Source organism: Lynx rufus, unplaced genomic scaffold (assembly GCF_022079265.1).
Source record: "Lynx rufus isolate CCGP_SWC_20201006 ecotype Redwood Valley unplaced genomic scaffold, mLynRuf1.p SCAF_9, whole genome shotgun sequence".
Lineage (NCBI taxonomy): Eukaryota > Metazoa > Chordata > Mammalia > Carnivora > Felidae > Lynx > Lynx rufus.
In genome coordinates, this window is record NW_025814897.1 from 106,191,820 (window position 1) to 106,207,630 (window position 15,811).

Genomic DNA, 15,811 nt, shown 5'->3' on the forward strand with positions numbered 1-15,811 from the left:
AAGTGGAAAGGCCCTGGGGTCACTGATCAGTAAACATTATTTGAGCATCTCTACCAGCCAGACTCTGTTCTGGGCAGTGGGGACAGGGAAGTGGACAAGACCGACGAGGCCCCTCACCAGTCTTGGTCCAAAGTGGTTGAGGGTGCTTGGGGAGATAGTGAACAAGATGGGCTCGGGGGACCAAGCCCAATGTGTGGACTTGGCTATTGCTGTTGTCGTTACCTCTGTCAGACAACTTAAGGGCACAGACCTATCTGTGTCTTCTCTGCCAAGGCTGTGGGCAGCTCTGGGCTCACTTCCCTGGCTTCCCATGTCCCACAGTCAAGAAGAACCAAAAGGGCCTTTGAGGCCACCTCATCCCCCTCCCAGTGTCCAGACAGGAAAGCTGAGGCCCAGAGCAGGGAGGAGTCCTGGCTAAGATCACTCATGACGCCCAGACAGGCTCTGACCAAGACCCCTGCTCCTGCCAGGCCCTCATCGGTGTCCCTCCCCTGTCTGTCTACTAGCGTGCCCCCCCGTGCTCAGTCATGACCGTCACCTACTCAAGCCAAGTGGCTAATGCCCGCTTAGGCTCCTTCTCCCGCCTGCTCCTGTGCTGGCGCGGCAGCATCTACAAGCTGATCTATGGCGAGTTCCTCATCTTCTTGCTCAGCTACTACATCATCCGTTTCATTTACAGGTGCAGGGGGACAGGCTGGGGTGGGGCCTGGGAGGGGCGCAGCTGGCGCTTGGAACAACTAGGGGGACGCTCTTACAGGACCAGAGTCCTATAAGGCTGACCTGAGCTCCTAGCCAAGCCCTGGGGGCTGGGGGCTGGGGGCTGGGGGCTGGGGGTTGGGAGGACATAAAAGGAGTCAGAGTGGGAGGGCAGCTCACGGCAGGCCAGGAGTATCTTTCTCCCAACTCAGGGACAGGCCCGGGAACCCAGGCCTTACCTGGTCCCACTCAGCCAGCCTGTTATTCCTGAGTCCCACACAAGCTCAATCCCAGACCATACTTTTTCCCCCCTCCAATAAACATGTTTATTTAAACAATAAAATATAGGACAGATACGATCACAGAATATACGAAAGCATTTTGAGTGGAAAAAAGCACTTATGACCGAAATGGGTTGAAGGGCTCTTACGTAGGGAAAGTTCTTGGATTCGTAATTACAATGCCAATAACAAAGCACATTGATTTTCTTTGGTTGTTACTAGGCCATCAAGATCCTTTTTTAAGAAAAATTAGAGTTCATTTCTGAGAGTTTTAAGTTGATAGCAAAATTGAACGGAAGGTAGAGAGTTTCCATATTCTCCCTCCAACACACACAGCCTCCCCCGCTATCAACGTCCCACGGCAAAGTGGCCTATGTGTTGTAATGGATGAACCCACACGGTCACATCATTGTCACCCAAAGTTCATAGTTTACACCAAGGTCCACGCTCGGTGTTGTGCATTCTGTGGGTTTGGACAGATGCGCAATGATATGTATTCACCATTTTAGTATCATACACAGTAGTTTCACTGCCCTAAAAGTCCTCCAGGCTTCACCTATTCAACCCTCCCCCCCATACATATTTTTATCAAAAATATTTTTTTAATGTTTGTTTATTTTTGCGAGAGCACGCACACGCACACAAGAGGGGGAGGGGCAGAGAGAGAGAGGGAGACACAGAACCCGAAGCAGGCTCCAGGCTCTGAGCTGTCAGCACCGAGCCTGATGTGGGGCTGGAACCCACGGACTGTGAGATCATGACGCGAACGGAAGTCAGCCGCCCAACCGACTGAGCCACCCAGGCACCTCATACGCTTTTTAAACACCAAATGCTATTTGAACCTGCTTGGGACCCTTTAAAAGGGGGTCAGGGGTGCCTGAAACTAACTCCTGGCGAGACCTTCCTATAGCTCACAGAAAACCTCCTGAGGGGGCCTCTTCCAGCCATGGAGCAGAGGCCCCCTTGGGGTTTGGGGTTGCCAGAGAAGGACGGGTTGGGCCAGTGAAAGGGGCAGGGAAGTGGTGGGGGAGCAAAGCGGCAGTCACATTCCTACCCTAGGCCTGGCTGGACGTGGTACCTGTCTCAGCCATGTCTACACATCCCCCTCCCCCCCAGGATGGCCCTCACGGAGGAACAGCAGGTGATGTTTGAGAAACTGACTCTGTATTGCGACAGCTACATCCAGCTCATCCCCATTTCCTTCGTGCTGGGTGAGCTCCCCCTTCTGAACGTCGGGGTCCCAGGGGCTGCTCCAGGCTCCAGACGGGGGCACTACGAGGAACTAGCTGGTGAAGGCCACTGGAATGTCAGTGCCTCTTGGCAGTTCACAGAAATGGGGGGACTGCCCCCAGACGGAATGAAGTTAGACATTAGGAAGGACGTCCTGCTGTTGGCACTCAAGACCCCAGTTTCTGAGGGCAGCCCTGACAGGGTCCCTGGAGCCTCTGTGCAGGAGGGGGGGGGGGGTCTGGCAGATTTCTGGGTTAAGCGGGGGGCCTCTGGGAGCGAGAGCTTGGGGCTCTTGCGCCTTTCTGCGGCGATGGTCTTCCCCTGCTGAGTGCCTTCCAGGAGGGTTGGGGCTGGGCCCCGCTCCCATCACAAAGATGGAGAAACCAGGCGTCGCCCTTGTTTGGCTCTGGCCGCAGCCTGGGCCCTCGCCTCGCCCCCCTCCCCCTTCTCCTGCCCAGGCTTCTACGTGACGCTGGTCGTGACCCGCTGGTGGAACCAGTACGAGAACCTGCCATGGCCCGATCGCCTTATGAACCTGGTGTCGGGCTTGGTGGAGGGCAAGGACGAGCAAGGCCGGCTGCTGCGGCGCACGCTCATCCGCTACGCCAACCTGGGCAACGTACTGATCCTGCGCAGCGTCAGCGCCGCAGTCTACAAGCGCTTTCCCAGTTCCCAGCATCTGGTGAAAGCAGGTGGGCGGGGCCGGCGGGGCTGGCGGGGCGGGGGCAGGGACGGTGGGTGGAGCCAGAGGCCTGCCTGCTGATGATTCGGTGGGGATGGGGTCGACACCTGGGTCGAATTGGGCGGGGCGGAGTCAGGTGCGCGAAGGTGGGTGGGGCGAGGCCCGGGGAACCACGCGAGGAGAGGGTTTTGAGATATGGCTAAGGGACCCTTGAGGGATGAGAGAAGAGTGGGGACTGAGGGCCCGGAGTGGGGCTTTGGGAATCGGCAAGAAAGTACCGGACTGCCTGCCTCTGTCCTTCCCCGTCCAGCTCTGCGGGTTTTCAGTCTCTGGCCTTCCCTGGCCCTTACCTGAGCTGGTCCTCATTAAGAAGACAGACACTTCTCGCGTGCTCAGGCCAGAACAGCACATAGTAGGCACTCAGTAATTATTTGTTGAAAGAGGATGGCAAAGAAGCTCAAAGGTCCCAATGAACTTGGCCCTAAATCCTGGGCTTCGGCAAGGCCTGGCCTGGCCACCCCTGCCAGCCCGTCCCTTCTGCAGGTTCCCCCACCCGCTGCCTTCTTAACTCCACCCCGCAGGCTTTATGACCCCCGCGGAACGCAAGCACTTAGAAAAGCTGAGCTTGCCGCACAACACGTTCTGGGTGCCCTGGGTGTGGTTTGCCAACCTGTCAATGAAGGCGTGGATCGGAGGTCGAATCCGGGACCCTGTCCTGCTCCAGAGCCTGTTGAACGTGAGCTTCCCGACACAGATGGGGCTGTTGCAGAGTGGGGACGGCTGTGCCCGAGGTTGCACAAAGTTTCCTACAAAGAGGAGGCTTGAGGGTCTTCCCAGAACCTGCCTTGAGATCGTAGGATTTTGTCCAACAGCATTCCACAACCCACCGTGGCCCCTTGCCCCCGGTTCCCTTCCCACTTCCTCTCTAGAGTGAGCCTCGGAGATCCTGGTTCCTTTTTGATAGATGAGGAGGCTGAGGCACAGAGAGGTTAAGGGAGCCGCCCATGACCACACAGCCAGGGCTGGACCATGAGGGTTTGAGCTTGGGAGAGCACACTGTGGTCAGAACCCCAACCCTCCCTCCTGCTCCCCAGGAGATGAACGTCTTGCGTACTCAGTGTGGACTCCTGTTTGCCTATGACTGGATCAGTATCCCACTGGTGTACACACAGGTGAGGACTAGGCCAGTGAAGCTGCCCATTTGGAAAACGAGGTGGGGGGTGCTGGTAGGACTTGGGGAAACAGCCTGTCATAGGAAGGGCTCACTTAGGGGCCAAGAGGCTCCCCCTGGGAGTTAGATCTGGACTTTGCGGGTCCTCTCCAGTGCCAAGTTGGAAGAGTCCGGGCTCCTGCCTGGTTCAGCCCAGCAGAGGCAGTGTGATCATCCCTATTTTATTTTATTTTATTTTATTTTAAATTTTTTTTATTTATCTATTTTTTTAATACGAAATTTATGGTCAGATTGGTTTCCATACAACGCCCAGTGCTCATCCCAACAGGTGCCCTCCTCAGTACCCATCACCCACCCTCCCCTCCCTCCCACCCCGCCATGGACCCTCAGTTTGTCATCCCCGTTTTAGAGATCACAGAGACCCAGAGTCACTGGACTGCACAAGTCAGAGCAAGGTCTCGTTCTCCCAGCCTAGGGAGCTTCCTGACTTCAGGGCCTCCCCCAGCTCATTTCTGCTGCCACCTCCCTTTCCTCCCAGGTGGTGACCGTGGCGGTTTACAGCTTCTTCCTGGCTTGCTTGATCGGGCGGCAGTTTCTGAACCCGGCCAAGGCCTATCCTGGCCACGAGCTGGACCTCGTTGTGCCCGTTTTCACGTTCCTGCAGTTCTTTTTCTATGCTGGCTGGCTGAAGGTGAGATTCTCTGCCTCACAAGACCGGGTGAGGTCCCGGCCAGGAGGTCCATGCTCAGCCAGGAAAGGAGAGTCTCAAATGTGGAAAGTGGGCTGCTGGGCCCCGCCCACCACCCTCTGGTCTCCTCCTTCTCCGTGTCTTAACATAGGAAGAAACTGAGACCCAGAGAAGAGCAGGACCCGCCAGAGGCCTGTGTCTGATCCCAGCGCTTCACCCGAGGCCTAGGGCATAGCCGGCAGGAAAGAGACAGGGAAAGCTCAGTTGTCAAACCATTAGATGTCCCCTCAAGAGAACGTTCTCCAAACATCTGTCCGGAACAAGGGAAATGTATGGACTAAGATGGCAGTAGCTGACCCCACTGGCGAGGCAACTCCTCACCGTCCCCAGTGATGAGGCTCTGGTCCCAAATTTGTCCCCTCTGCTTCGTAAAGCAAAAGCCCTGATGTTAACTACCCTAGCCCCCATCCTTTCAAGGCAGATTAGCACCACCTCTCCTTACTCAAGAAATCTATCCAGGGCGGGATGGGGGAAGGTGTCTCATCCCCACCCCAAGTGGCTTTTCCAGGTTTTCCTCCCACTACATCCGGAGCTGTCCCTAACAGGAGTTCTGAACAGCACCATTTCCTCTCCATCTCTTTCCTCCGTTTCTTTTTTTTTTTTTTTTAATTTTTTAACATTTATTTTTGAGAGACAGAGCAAGACAGAGCATGAGTGGGGGAGGGGCAGAGAGAGGCAGGGGCACAGAATGCAAAGCAGGCTCCAGACTCCGAGCTGTCAGCACAGAGCCCAACGCGGGGCTCCAACCCACGGACCGCAAGATCATGACCTGAGTCAGACACTCAACCGACTGAGCCACCCAGGCGCCCCAGATCTTTCCTCCATTTCTCACCCACCCTCTGTCTCTTCCTTTTTTCCTTTATTTTTTGGTAGCGGTGGTGATGGCACGTTGCCTCCTCCCTCCCTCCTGTGCATGGTTTGCGCGCGCGCGCACGCACACACACACACACACACACACACACAGCTATTCCATCCCCATCCACACCCTCAGCCCCTCAGTCATCTTCGCTTCAAACCAGATCACACCCATTTTTCTGGCTGAAATTCCCCAGCGGCTTACGGGATGTCCCTTGAACCCTTAGTGCAGCTCACCCCTACTGCGGGGCTTTGTCAGGGGACTTCACAGGTTAGCGCCAGGATTCATCCTGCCTGGGCCACCCTTTATTTGATCACAGCCTCAACGTCTCTGTTGCATTGAAAATAATGAATAAATGAGTGTTTGAAGACTGGAATGAGTAAATGAACGAACGCACAGAATTCTGGAACTCCGGGGAGCATATAGGTTTGGGAGGTACCAGTGATGACTGGTACTGAGTGACACAATGAAGGACAGCTCTTCCCTGAAGAGCTTCCCTAAAGGGAAGGACATACTGGCTCTGGAGAAGGTGGTTAGGGAGGCCAGGCATCGAGGGGGGCGTGGAACTAGAAGGAACTGAAAGTTTAAGGCCAGGAAGCAGGCTGCAGGGAATCTACCTGAGGATTTCCAGAGCCTCACCTCTCCCCAAGGTGGCAGAGCAGCTCATCAACCCATTTGGAGAGGATGATGATGACTTTGAGACCAACTGGATTGTCGACAGGAGCCTGCAGGTATTTGGGGAGAGGGGGCGCCTATCCTGTGGTCCTTCCCTGAAAGGGCCAGGGAGGGGACCCCACGGGTCTGCAGGAAGGCCTCACCGTGAACTGCCCCCTCCCAGCCAACCATTCATTCACAGGATTCTCACCCCAACTTCCGAGGCTGAAGATGGGCATCAGTCTCTCCATTTCACAAGTAGGGAAACTGAGGCCCAGAGAGAGGGAAGTGACCTCTCCAAGTCATCTAGCAAATTCAAGGTCCTGCTTGGGCTGACCTTTCTGCTGGGTTTTCCTTCTGTGCCTGGCAACCAGGTGTCCCTGTTGGCTGTGGACGAGATGCACCAGGACCTGCCCCCAATGGAGCGGGATATGTACTGGAATGATCCAGAACCACAACCCCCCTATACAGCTGCTTCCGCCCAGTATCGTCGACCCTCCTTTTTAGGCTCTACCTTCAACATCAGGTGAGCAGTGCCCGGGACCACTTTGGTGAGTCGAAAAGCCCAAGTGCAAGGGCCTGCCTGAAAACTTAGAATAGCGCTGGTTAATACTACCGGATGTGTGCTAAGTGCTGGGAATTCTGCTAAGCTCTTTGTATAAACTCTCTTTTTCCTCCCAATGGTTTTTGGTACCTCCAGTTTTCAGGTGATTAAGTCCAAGTTCAGAGAGGTTAAGTGGGTTGTCCAGCCCAAGGTCACATAGTTAGCAAGTGGTACACGTGGACCAGGTGTGTCTGCTTCTATCTCCACATCCTTACCTTGTACTGTTTAGTAATTCCTAAAGCTGTAAGGGATTGTAGGTACAGCCAGTCTAAGCCCCCCACGTCCAGAGCTGGAAACAGGTCCTGAGAAAAGAAGGCACTTACTCAAGGGCAGTCAGTGGTCAGTGATGCAGTTGGGATGTCAGAGCCTGGTTCCCAGCTCTGGTCCGGAACTACGTTTCCTGATAAGCCAGGGTGTTTGGACGGGGAGTGAAAGCGGGGAGGGGGAGGAAGTGAGGGGAAGGACGGCAAGCATGTCCCCAGCAAGACGCTGGGTCATCACAGGTAACTTCTGGGTAGGCTCCGTGCTACAGAGCACAGGCCTCAGGTCACCCACCGCAGCCAGCCAGACTTCCCTGCACATGGGTCCTGTTTCCCTGATTCCGTCCGAATCCCTTCTAAGCTGCAGCAGGGTCACCGTGGGCTGAAGGGCCATCCCAGACAGCCCTCTCTCCCCAGTATGAGAGTGGGGAGGACTTTATAGAGTCATCTACATGTCAGGAACCATACCATCACGATTTTCTTCCACAGTATTAAGCATTGTTGTCTTTTTTTTTCCTTCGAGAGGCTTTTTAAAGTTTATTTTTGAGAGAGAGAGAAAGAGTAAGCACAAGCGAGACAGGGGCAGAGAGAGAGAGAGAGAGAGAGAGAGAGAATCCCGAGCAGGCTCTGCACAGATGGTGGGCCCCCGATGCGGGGCTCAAACTCACAAACCATGAGATCATGACCTGAGATGAAGTCGGGTGCTTAACCAGCTGAGCCACCCAGGTGCCCCAGCACTATTGTCTTTTAAAAACCATATATCTGGGGCGTCTGGGTGGCTCAGTCAGTTAAGCATCTGACTTCAGTTCAGGTCATGATCTCACGGTTTGCGAGTTTGAGCCCCGTGTCGGGCTCTGTGCTGACAGCTCAGAGCCTTGGAGCCTGCTTCGGATTCTGTGTCTCCCTCTCTCTCTCTGCCCCTCCCCTGCTCGTGCTCTCTCAAAAATAAATGTTAATAATTAATTAATTAATAACATAAAAATAAAAACCAAATATCCTCTTAAGCCATAATAAGAATTAGCGAGAGTCTCTAGTAGGTGTGAGGAAGGTTTGAAAAAGTGATCACATGAAGGCTGGAGGCTTGCTCGGGTCAGAAACATTTCTGGAAGTTGCTTTTGAATTCCATGTGGTCTGTACTCTGGCAGCTGAAGGTTGGGTGGAGGACAGAGAATAATAATACATAGACCTTGTCTGCAAGGAACACACAATTCAGTGAGGGGACTCAAACCCAAGGCCCCAACTCTGGATACAAGGTACAAAGTACCAGGTGCCTGGGGGAGACGGAACATAGAACAAGAGACTGCCTTTGGCCTGAGAGGTGGCCTCCAGCTGGACCCGGAGCTGGGCCTTGAAGCGTGGGGAGAATGTAGACACGAGTGAGGGCAGGCCACACTCTGGGATAGGCGGGCTCTTTCCTGCAGAGCAAAGGCCTTGGGCTTCCAGAAAGCCAGACTTCTTTGTGGATATGCTGCTCCGTAGTTACAACCGCAAACCCCCAGCCTGCCCAGAGTCACTCCTGGGCCTCATGTGACTGACCAGACCTGGGGAGCAGTATTCTGCTCGCCTGGAGTGAGGGATGCTCACGAGAAGACGGAGATGAAGACAGAGCCCTTAAGTGCCAGGCTGGGGGGGCAAGGAGGGGTTAGTCAACACGGGCAAGAGGGAGGCACACAACAGTGAGGGGAGCCGGGCCTGGAAGGATTCACAGGGCAGTAGAGGATGGGTCGGGAGAGAGGTGAGTCCAGGCATAGTGAGAAACACTGTGTCTTTGGCTTTGGGCCATAGAGAGGGAAAAGAGGGGGTGAAGGAGAAGTCAAGTCAGGCTTTGGTCCTTGTCCGCTGCTCAACCGAGTCTCCTTTACAGTCTGCATAAGGAAGACATGGGGTTTCAGGCAAATCCAGAAGAGGAGGACGACCCTCAAACTGGCATCATTGGCCGCTTCCTAGGGCTACAGTCCCATGACCACCATCCCCCCAGGACAAACTCAAAGACCAAACTACTGCGACCCAAGAAAGAAGGCCTTCTCCAAGAGGGCCAGCCCAAGAAACTCGGGAGTGCCAGACAGCACTCTAGGAACCAGGAAGGCGGCAAGCCTTGGAAGATTGAGGAGGAGGATGATGCTTTCGAGACTGCTGCACTATACGGGAGGTCAGGCTACCACAGTGCCCCCCAGACGCCCCTCAGCCACACCCCTATGGTCTTCCCACCTGGAAAGTCAGCACCCTCAGGCCTTCGCAGAGTCTCAGGCACAGACAGCGCTGTCAAAGACCAAAGCCTACAGCCTGTGACTCCTGACAGAGATAACAGTTTTGAACTGCTCTCAGATGGCGTCGGGTCCTCAACGGAGAACCCACAATTGGGTCACATGAAGAAGAAAACCGTTGAGTTTAACCTGACCGACATGTCGGAGACCTCGGAACATCTCAGAGAATCACATTTGGACCAGTCAAGCAACATAGAGATAATACTCAGAAGTCACGGAGATCCCTACTGGGCCTTGGAAGACAGGTCTGTTCTCTACCTTAACCAGGTCACTTCACCTCCTCCCCTCCCCACACTCCCACCCACATGGGGGGAAGCCCCACCAGCTTCCCTTGCTGTGAGCCTACCCTTCCTTCCGCCATTTTTCCTACGGTTCCCTCACTGCCAGAGCATGCTGGACTCACACCTTGCATTGCCTTGGGGCACACACCTGGCCACCTCAGCAAGGGCCCTAGTTAAGTGCTGGGGGCTTTTGCTCATTTCACCCAAGAGGCCGATACCACCAGGAAGAGTCCCACCAGGCCAGGCTTAGGTGGGCATGTTATCCCTGGAGCTCACTTTTGGAGGAGCAGACCCAAAACCATGAGGCAGAGCTAGGGACTCTAGGCGGTAACCTAAGAACTCCACTCACTACCTAGCCTCAGCTGGGTGACCGCATATGAACACTCCCCCACAACCCTCCAGTGATCCTGGAAAGTATTACACCCCTGGGAACTGGTAGATGGTCAAGGTGAGGGTGGCCAGGTCCCTTGGGGTATCTTACTGCTTTGGGGAACTCATCAGGACTTCTGAACTTCTATGTGCTCTTCATGCTGCCTCGGGGGTCCATCCAAAGCTGTCAAAACCCCAGCAGGTGTTTCCCTACATTCAGGATTTCACCCATTAGACCCACCCTACCCCACCCCCAATCATGATGTGGGAAGCGTAACTTCCTATTTCTAGATTCTCAAGCAGTTAACTTCCGGGTCAGAATGCACACTTTGTGATTAAAAGCCTGAAAAGGGCTATCATCGGTTTTGTTTCTAGCCAGACAGAAACTTACGAATCACCGTGGCTTGTCTGGGAAAGGACATTAATGTAGTTGTTAGCAAGGAGATGGTTCTGTGGTCTCCTGACCCTACTCACTGATGTTGTGTAGTTCAGATGTCCCAACCTTTGCCACACTACGCAACTAGTTTTAACACTGAAGTGGAGACCTTCCGTACTCACGTAAACTTTCTCCAATTTTCTCTAGGGATGAAGCACACTCTTAAGCCTGTTTCCCCGAAAGGGACACTTCACCGGCCTGGTCCTACCTGCATGTACACCAGCGGGACACTGATCCAGTCATAGCCATATAGCTGTCCACACTGAAGCATACGTTCGTATGACAGACCGAATTAAATGGTTAGCTTAATGGGTAACAGAATCAGTAGTTTCAGGACTACTACTTAAGCCTTTAAGTGCCTTTTGTACATACAAATTGTGAAAGCTAGACCGAATCACTGGAAACATGTAATTCAAAACATCAAATTCAGCATCCGGAGTCCTTACGTCCTGTCTGAATTCCACGCCCCCAACCTTGACATCTTTCCCAAACTAAAGAGTTTAGTAAATACAAATCCTCCTAGGCATTTCATTTGGTTACCGTGGTTGAACTGCAGCACTCACAGATTTTGCACAGAGGACCTAGATCCAATTCTAGCCCATCTCAACTACTCAAAAGACAACAGCTGGGTACCAAATTACTTTATTTGAAGGAATGGTACAAATGAAAGAAGTTAAGTAGATGTTTTGGTACAACTTCTAGAAAAGGGAAAGGTAACCCCAACACGCATGCACTGCCTCGGTGACCAGGGAAGTCACCCGTGTGGCGATGGGAAGACAGCCTAAGGCTTAGCTCTCATTATCACTGTTTCCCAAGGTGTGCTTGTCAAAGAGATACTCTGCCATGCCAGATTCGGGAGCCCCCATCTTGCGCAGGTTGGTTACGTGGTCACCCAGTTCTTTGATGGACTTCACCTGCTCATTCAGATAATGCGTCTCAATGAAGTCACACAACTAGAAAACAGAAATGGGGAAGAACGTTATTGGTAAGCTTTCCCAGGAGAGGCAAACGGTTCCCACCATGGGCTCCCCGGTTGTCAATACTCACATGGGGGTCGTTTTTGTCAGTGGCCAGTTTGTGCAGTTCCAGTAGTGACTGATTCACACTCTTTTCCAAGTGTAACGCACACTCCATCGCATTCAGCCCGTTCTCCCAATCGTCACGGTCTGGTTTCTGAACGAGAGGAGGTCAGGTCAACGCACCTGCAGCCTCTACCAGCCCACAAGTCAGCAAGCACCTCAAACGTGCGCTTCACAAGGGACATCCAAGTTTCTCCTGCAACAGCTTCCAACTTAACACCCTCGCCCACTACTCTTTGCCGCCTTTAGCTTAGATGGTTAAGCCTAAAAAAAGCACAAAATCCCGAAGTCGCCTCGTTTTACCAGGGCAACTGCTAGCTTCCGAGTGATTCCTGACACCTGAGGACTGCTAGGTAGCTTACTTAGGAGGCACGGCACCTCTAGGATCGTTCGTTCACCTTGATATCCTGAAGGAAGATTCGGCCACCTCGCTGGTTCTGCAGCTTCATCAGCTTCTCAGCATGTTCCCTCTCCTCATGAGATTGGTGAAGAAAATATTTGGCAAAGTTCTTCAAAGCCACATCATCACGGTCAAAATAGTAAGACTGAAAGGGGAACATCAATGTTAGGCTAAGGAGTCCCAAGAAAGGCACTCTGCTGGCCTAAGCCTTTCTTTCTCAAAGCGCAGCAAGAAAGGGATCTGTGCTGAAGGAGACTGGGGGCAGGTTGTGTTCCTGGAATGAACACAACAGTAATTATTGTGTCTTTATTTTGGTCCTTGAAATTGAAAATTTACTACAAGGAACCTTTAGAATACCATGGAATTGCCCCCAGCATGGAATTTCTTAAGGCTCTGTATTAGTGCAAAGTTCTTCCGCCCAACGTCCAATTTGATTGGAGAGGGTGTGGGAGTATTTACCCTGTACAAATAGTGCCTCCTCTCTCTACTCCCTGGTTAACCCCTGTCAGAACATGAACTTGCCAGCTTACAGCAGCCTGTAAAATTTCTAAATTTAACAAATTTCTAAAATTAACCCATTAGGGATGGTGAGCTGTGGGCAATGCTAATGTGTACAAATACATTGCCAGCAGAAAGCAAAAAAAAAAAAAAAAAAAAAAAAAAAAAGCAAAACAAAAACCCTGAATACAAATATGTTGCCAGCAGAAAACAAAACAAAAACAAAAAAAAACCTGATTCAGATTTAGACATTTGCTGTATTCAGGTATTCCTCAAATGGAACGGCAGTCATGGAAATCCAGGCCTGTTTTCAAATGCATCTGGAACATGTCTATTCTTGGATAATTTGCACAATCATAAGACAATTCTAAGTAAAACTCCCACCACCTCGCCTCAAAACCAGGATTTTGGAAAACGGAGCCCACTGATTGGCGCATGGAAAAATTCTTTGCCCAGTTACTGGTGGTGTACTTTATCCGAAAACCACGGGTTCAGTTAGAGGGCCACCACTCTCAGGCACCAAAAAGATAAGGAATTAAGTATCCAGGAAAAAGGACGGATGACTAAGACAACTGTGTCCTCGCAAGGGGAGATTTCCGCGCTTCGATTCAAGTGGGACCCAGAGATAAGCACAACAGAGGGGTGGCGACGGCTGCTCGAGAGTGGTCAGCCTACAGGAGATAAGCCACTTAGCACCAGACCACCCCCGCCCCTCCCGGCCGTTGCTATCCGACACCATTACCCAGCAGGCTCCGCCATACCCGAAAGGGGGGGGGGGGGCGGTGGGGGTGGGGAGAGGATGGGGGCTGGACCACTTCGCCTGTTACCCAAGCCAAGGGACGACCTCAGGATCACGTGATCGACGCAAGGGAAGGGATGGAAAGGCCAAAACCACCTTCCTCGCTGCAGGATCGTACTGGTCGCAACCGCGGCCGACTCCAGGGTTTCAGCAAACCAGGCTCTCTTTAAATATAGAGGGGGTGCGCAGAGGCAGCCCTGCCAGGGGACACTCGGAAAGGGCGAACTCGCCAGAATGTCTGCGCAAGTCCCGGGAGACCTCGAGCAACGTCCATTTTCTTGCAGGGCGCGCGCGGAGGCGGGAGAGGCCGCCCGTTAGCCACACCCCCGCCCCGCCCCGCCCCGCCGCCCGCGGCCCGGAGAAGCCGCGCCCGCGCTCACCATGGACAGGTAGACGTAGGAGGCGTAGAGCTCCAGGTTGATCTGGCGGTTGATGGCGGCCTCCGAGTCCTGGTGGTAGTTCTGGCGCACCTGCGAGGGGGACGCGGTCGTCATGGCGGCGGCTGAGGAGAGGCGGCGGCGGCGGGCGGTGGCGGCGCTGGAGCGGCGGCGGGAGCCTTGGGGCGGTCCGAGGGCGCTGTGAGGAGATGGCGGAGGGCTGGCTCTGGGCGGCCGGCCGGAGGGGGTGGTCGAGCGCCGGGTTCCGTCCAAGCACTGTTGAAGCAGGAAACCGCGGCGACTCTCGGCAGACTGTGGCGCAGATGGCCGCGGCCCCGCACTTATAGCGGGATCGGGCGTCAGGCCCGCTCGGGCCAATCAAGCCGCCCGCCCGCCGGGACAGGCCCCGCCTCTTCCGGTGGGCGCGCGGCCCCGCCCCTGGGGCCCTGGGGGAGGGCGGCGCCGCCGGGGGAGGCCGCGCGTGTCCCGCCGCGCGTGGGGCCGGAGGCGTACTTGCGCTGGGCCGCGCCTTTGGTGCAATTGTGGGGAAGACGTGCGGAAGGGCAGGAAGCCCAGCTCGGAGCCCGGGGCCCAAGGCGTCCCGGGTCCCGGAGCCGACGGAAAGCGCCCCTGGCTCCCGGGGCGTCGGGGCGATTCCTGAGGCCCTGGGCGGGCTCCCCGAGGCTCTTGGCCAAGGGCACGTTAAAAATCCGAGCGGTAGGGCAGCAGTTAACCACACTCGAGGCGACTTTCTCGTCATGCAAATTGGGAAACTGGAAACATAGGCCCTAGGCAGCTGTGTGAGTCAGAGATGTGGCTGGGATAAGGCTGGCTTTCTCTTCCTCAAGGTCTAGCAAGGAGCAAAATGCAGGCCTCGGCCCGTCCCTGGTTGTCCCCCGCCCTTCCGACCCCGTCCGCCTTTTGCCGAAAGCAAATATGGCTCCTCCTGCAGCTTCTACAACAAAGGCTGGGCGGGCTGTTTCCCGAGAGGCATGGACAGGGCCTTCCCTGAGGGAGTCCTGGCGGGGTGGGCCGCCTGGGCGTCCGAGAAAATCCAGAGGACGATTTTCTTTTCTAAAGAAAAGACAGGAGAAGCCACTTGGATCTGGAGACGAAGCCATGAGGCCATTTTGAGATGGCCTCTTTTATGGGCCCCACTTACAGGAGACTTCTCCTAGGGTTACCCTTGGAGAGAAGCCGGTGAATGACCTGCGTGACAGGTGCAAGGAACCCTGGAAGGGCAGGGCTACTGGGTGTGGCTTGCAGCTGTGTCCCAGGCACGAGTAGGTGTGGATTCGGGGATGGCAGAAATGGGGTTAGGCCCGGGCTCCTGTCTTCCAGATTCCCAGTCCGCTGGCTTCGAGGTTCACTGTTCTTAACCGGGTTCCTTCAACACAAGTGGGAGACCTATCCAAGACCCCTTTCGGGGTGCTCACAGACGTGAGACTGGAAACTGAACTCCCCAACCTTAAAAAGGGAAGGAGCTCTACTAAAAAAAGAAGTTGCTGATGGAATTACTGTGATTTCTCTTTCTTGGGTCTTTGCTACACTCCTTTCAAAATGAACGAGCACATGTTACTTTCAGGAAGAAAATTTTAGTGGGGCTAGAGCTACAAAAAATAATAAGCAGAAGGCTGCTGGGAGAGCATAGACAAGGGGTGCCTTAGCGTGTCTGGGATAGGAGGTCAGGGCAGGCTTCCCAAGGGAAGGGACAGTTGAGTTAAGTTTGAAGAAAAAGCTAGAAAGAAGGTGGAGTGGAGGGAGGGAGGGAGGGAGGGAGATGGGGAAGGGAATTCCAAGCTGGGAGAACAGCATATGCAAAGGTGTGGAAATGGATGGCCTAATCAAGGTACCTTAAGAAAGTGTTGGCCTGGAAAATAGAGTCTATGTTGGAGAATTCTGGAAGGCGGATAGAGGGTCAAGGTGGGGAAAGCCTGTGGGCCATAAAAAGGGGTTAAATTCTATCCCGGGCGATCTGGAGACACTAAAGATTTCTAAGCAGGGAGATACTACATTAGTTTTATTTTTGGAAATCTTACACTGAATCCATAGAAAAGCTCTCCTATATTAGCAGTAAACAGCAGTTAGAAAATGTTACAAGAAAAAAGTATTTTTAACTTACACTG

The 15,811-nt window shown here is 53.8% G+C and overlaps 2 protein-coding genes across 2 annotated transcripts; one reads left to right on the forward strand and one right to left on the reverse strand.

Moving 5' to 3' along the window:
• Positions 1-527: 527 nt before the first annotated feature.
• On the forward strand, positions 528-10,698 carry BEST1 (bestrophin 1). Its single transcript, XM_047071047.1, has 10 exons — positions 528-679; positions 2,094-2,188; positions 2,666-2,899; positions 3,471-3,625; positions 3,984-4,061; positions 4,599-4,751; positions 6,315-6,395; positions 6,693-6,844; positions 9,047-9,691; positions 10,680-10,698. The coding sequence occupies exons 1-10, from the start codon at positions 528-530 to the stop codon at positions 10,696-10,698; spliced, it is 1,764 nt and encodes a 587-aa protein (XP_046927003.1).
• Positions 10,699-11,158: 460 nt separating this feature from the next.
• On the reverse strand, positions 11,159-14,063 carry FTH1 (ferritin heavy chain 1; the record flags this gene model as incomplete). Its single annotated transcript, XM_047072089.1, has 4 exons — positions 11,159-11,485; positions 11,580-11,705; positions 12,010-12,156; positions 13,689-14,063. Coding segments are annotated over 4 exons (813 nt in total), but the record flags the coding sequence as incomplete, so codon positions are not given.
• Positions 14,064-15,811: the final 1,748 nt, after the last annotated feature.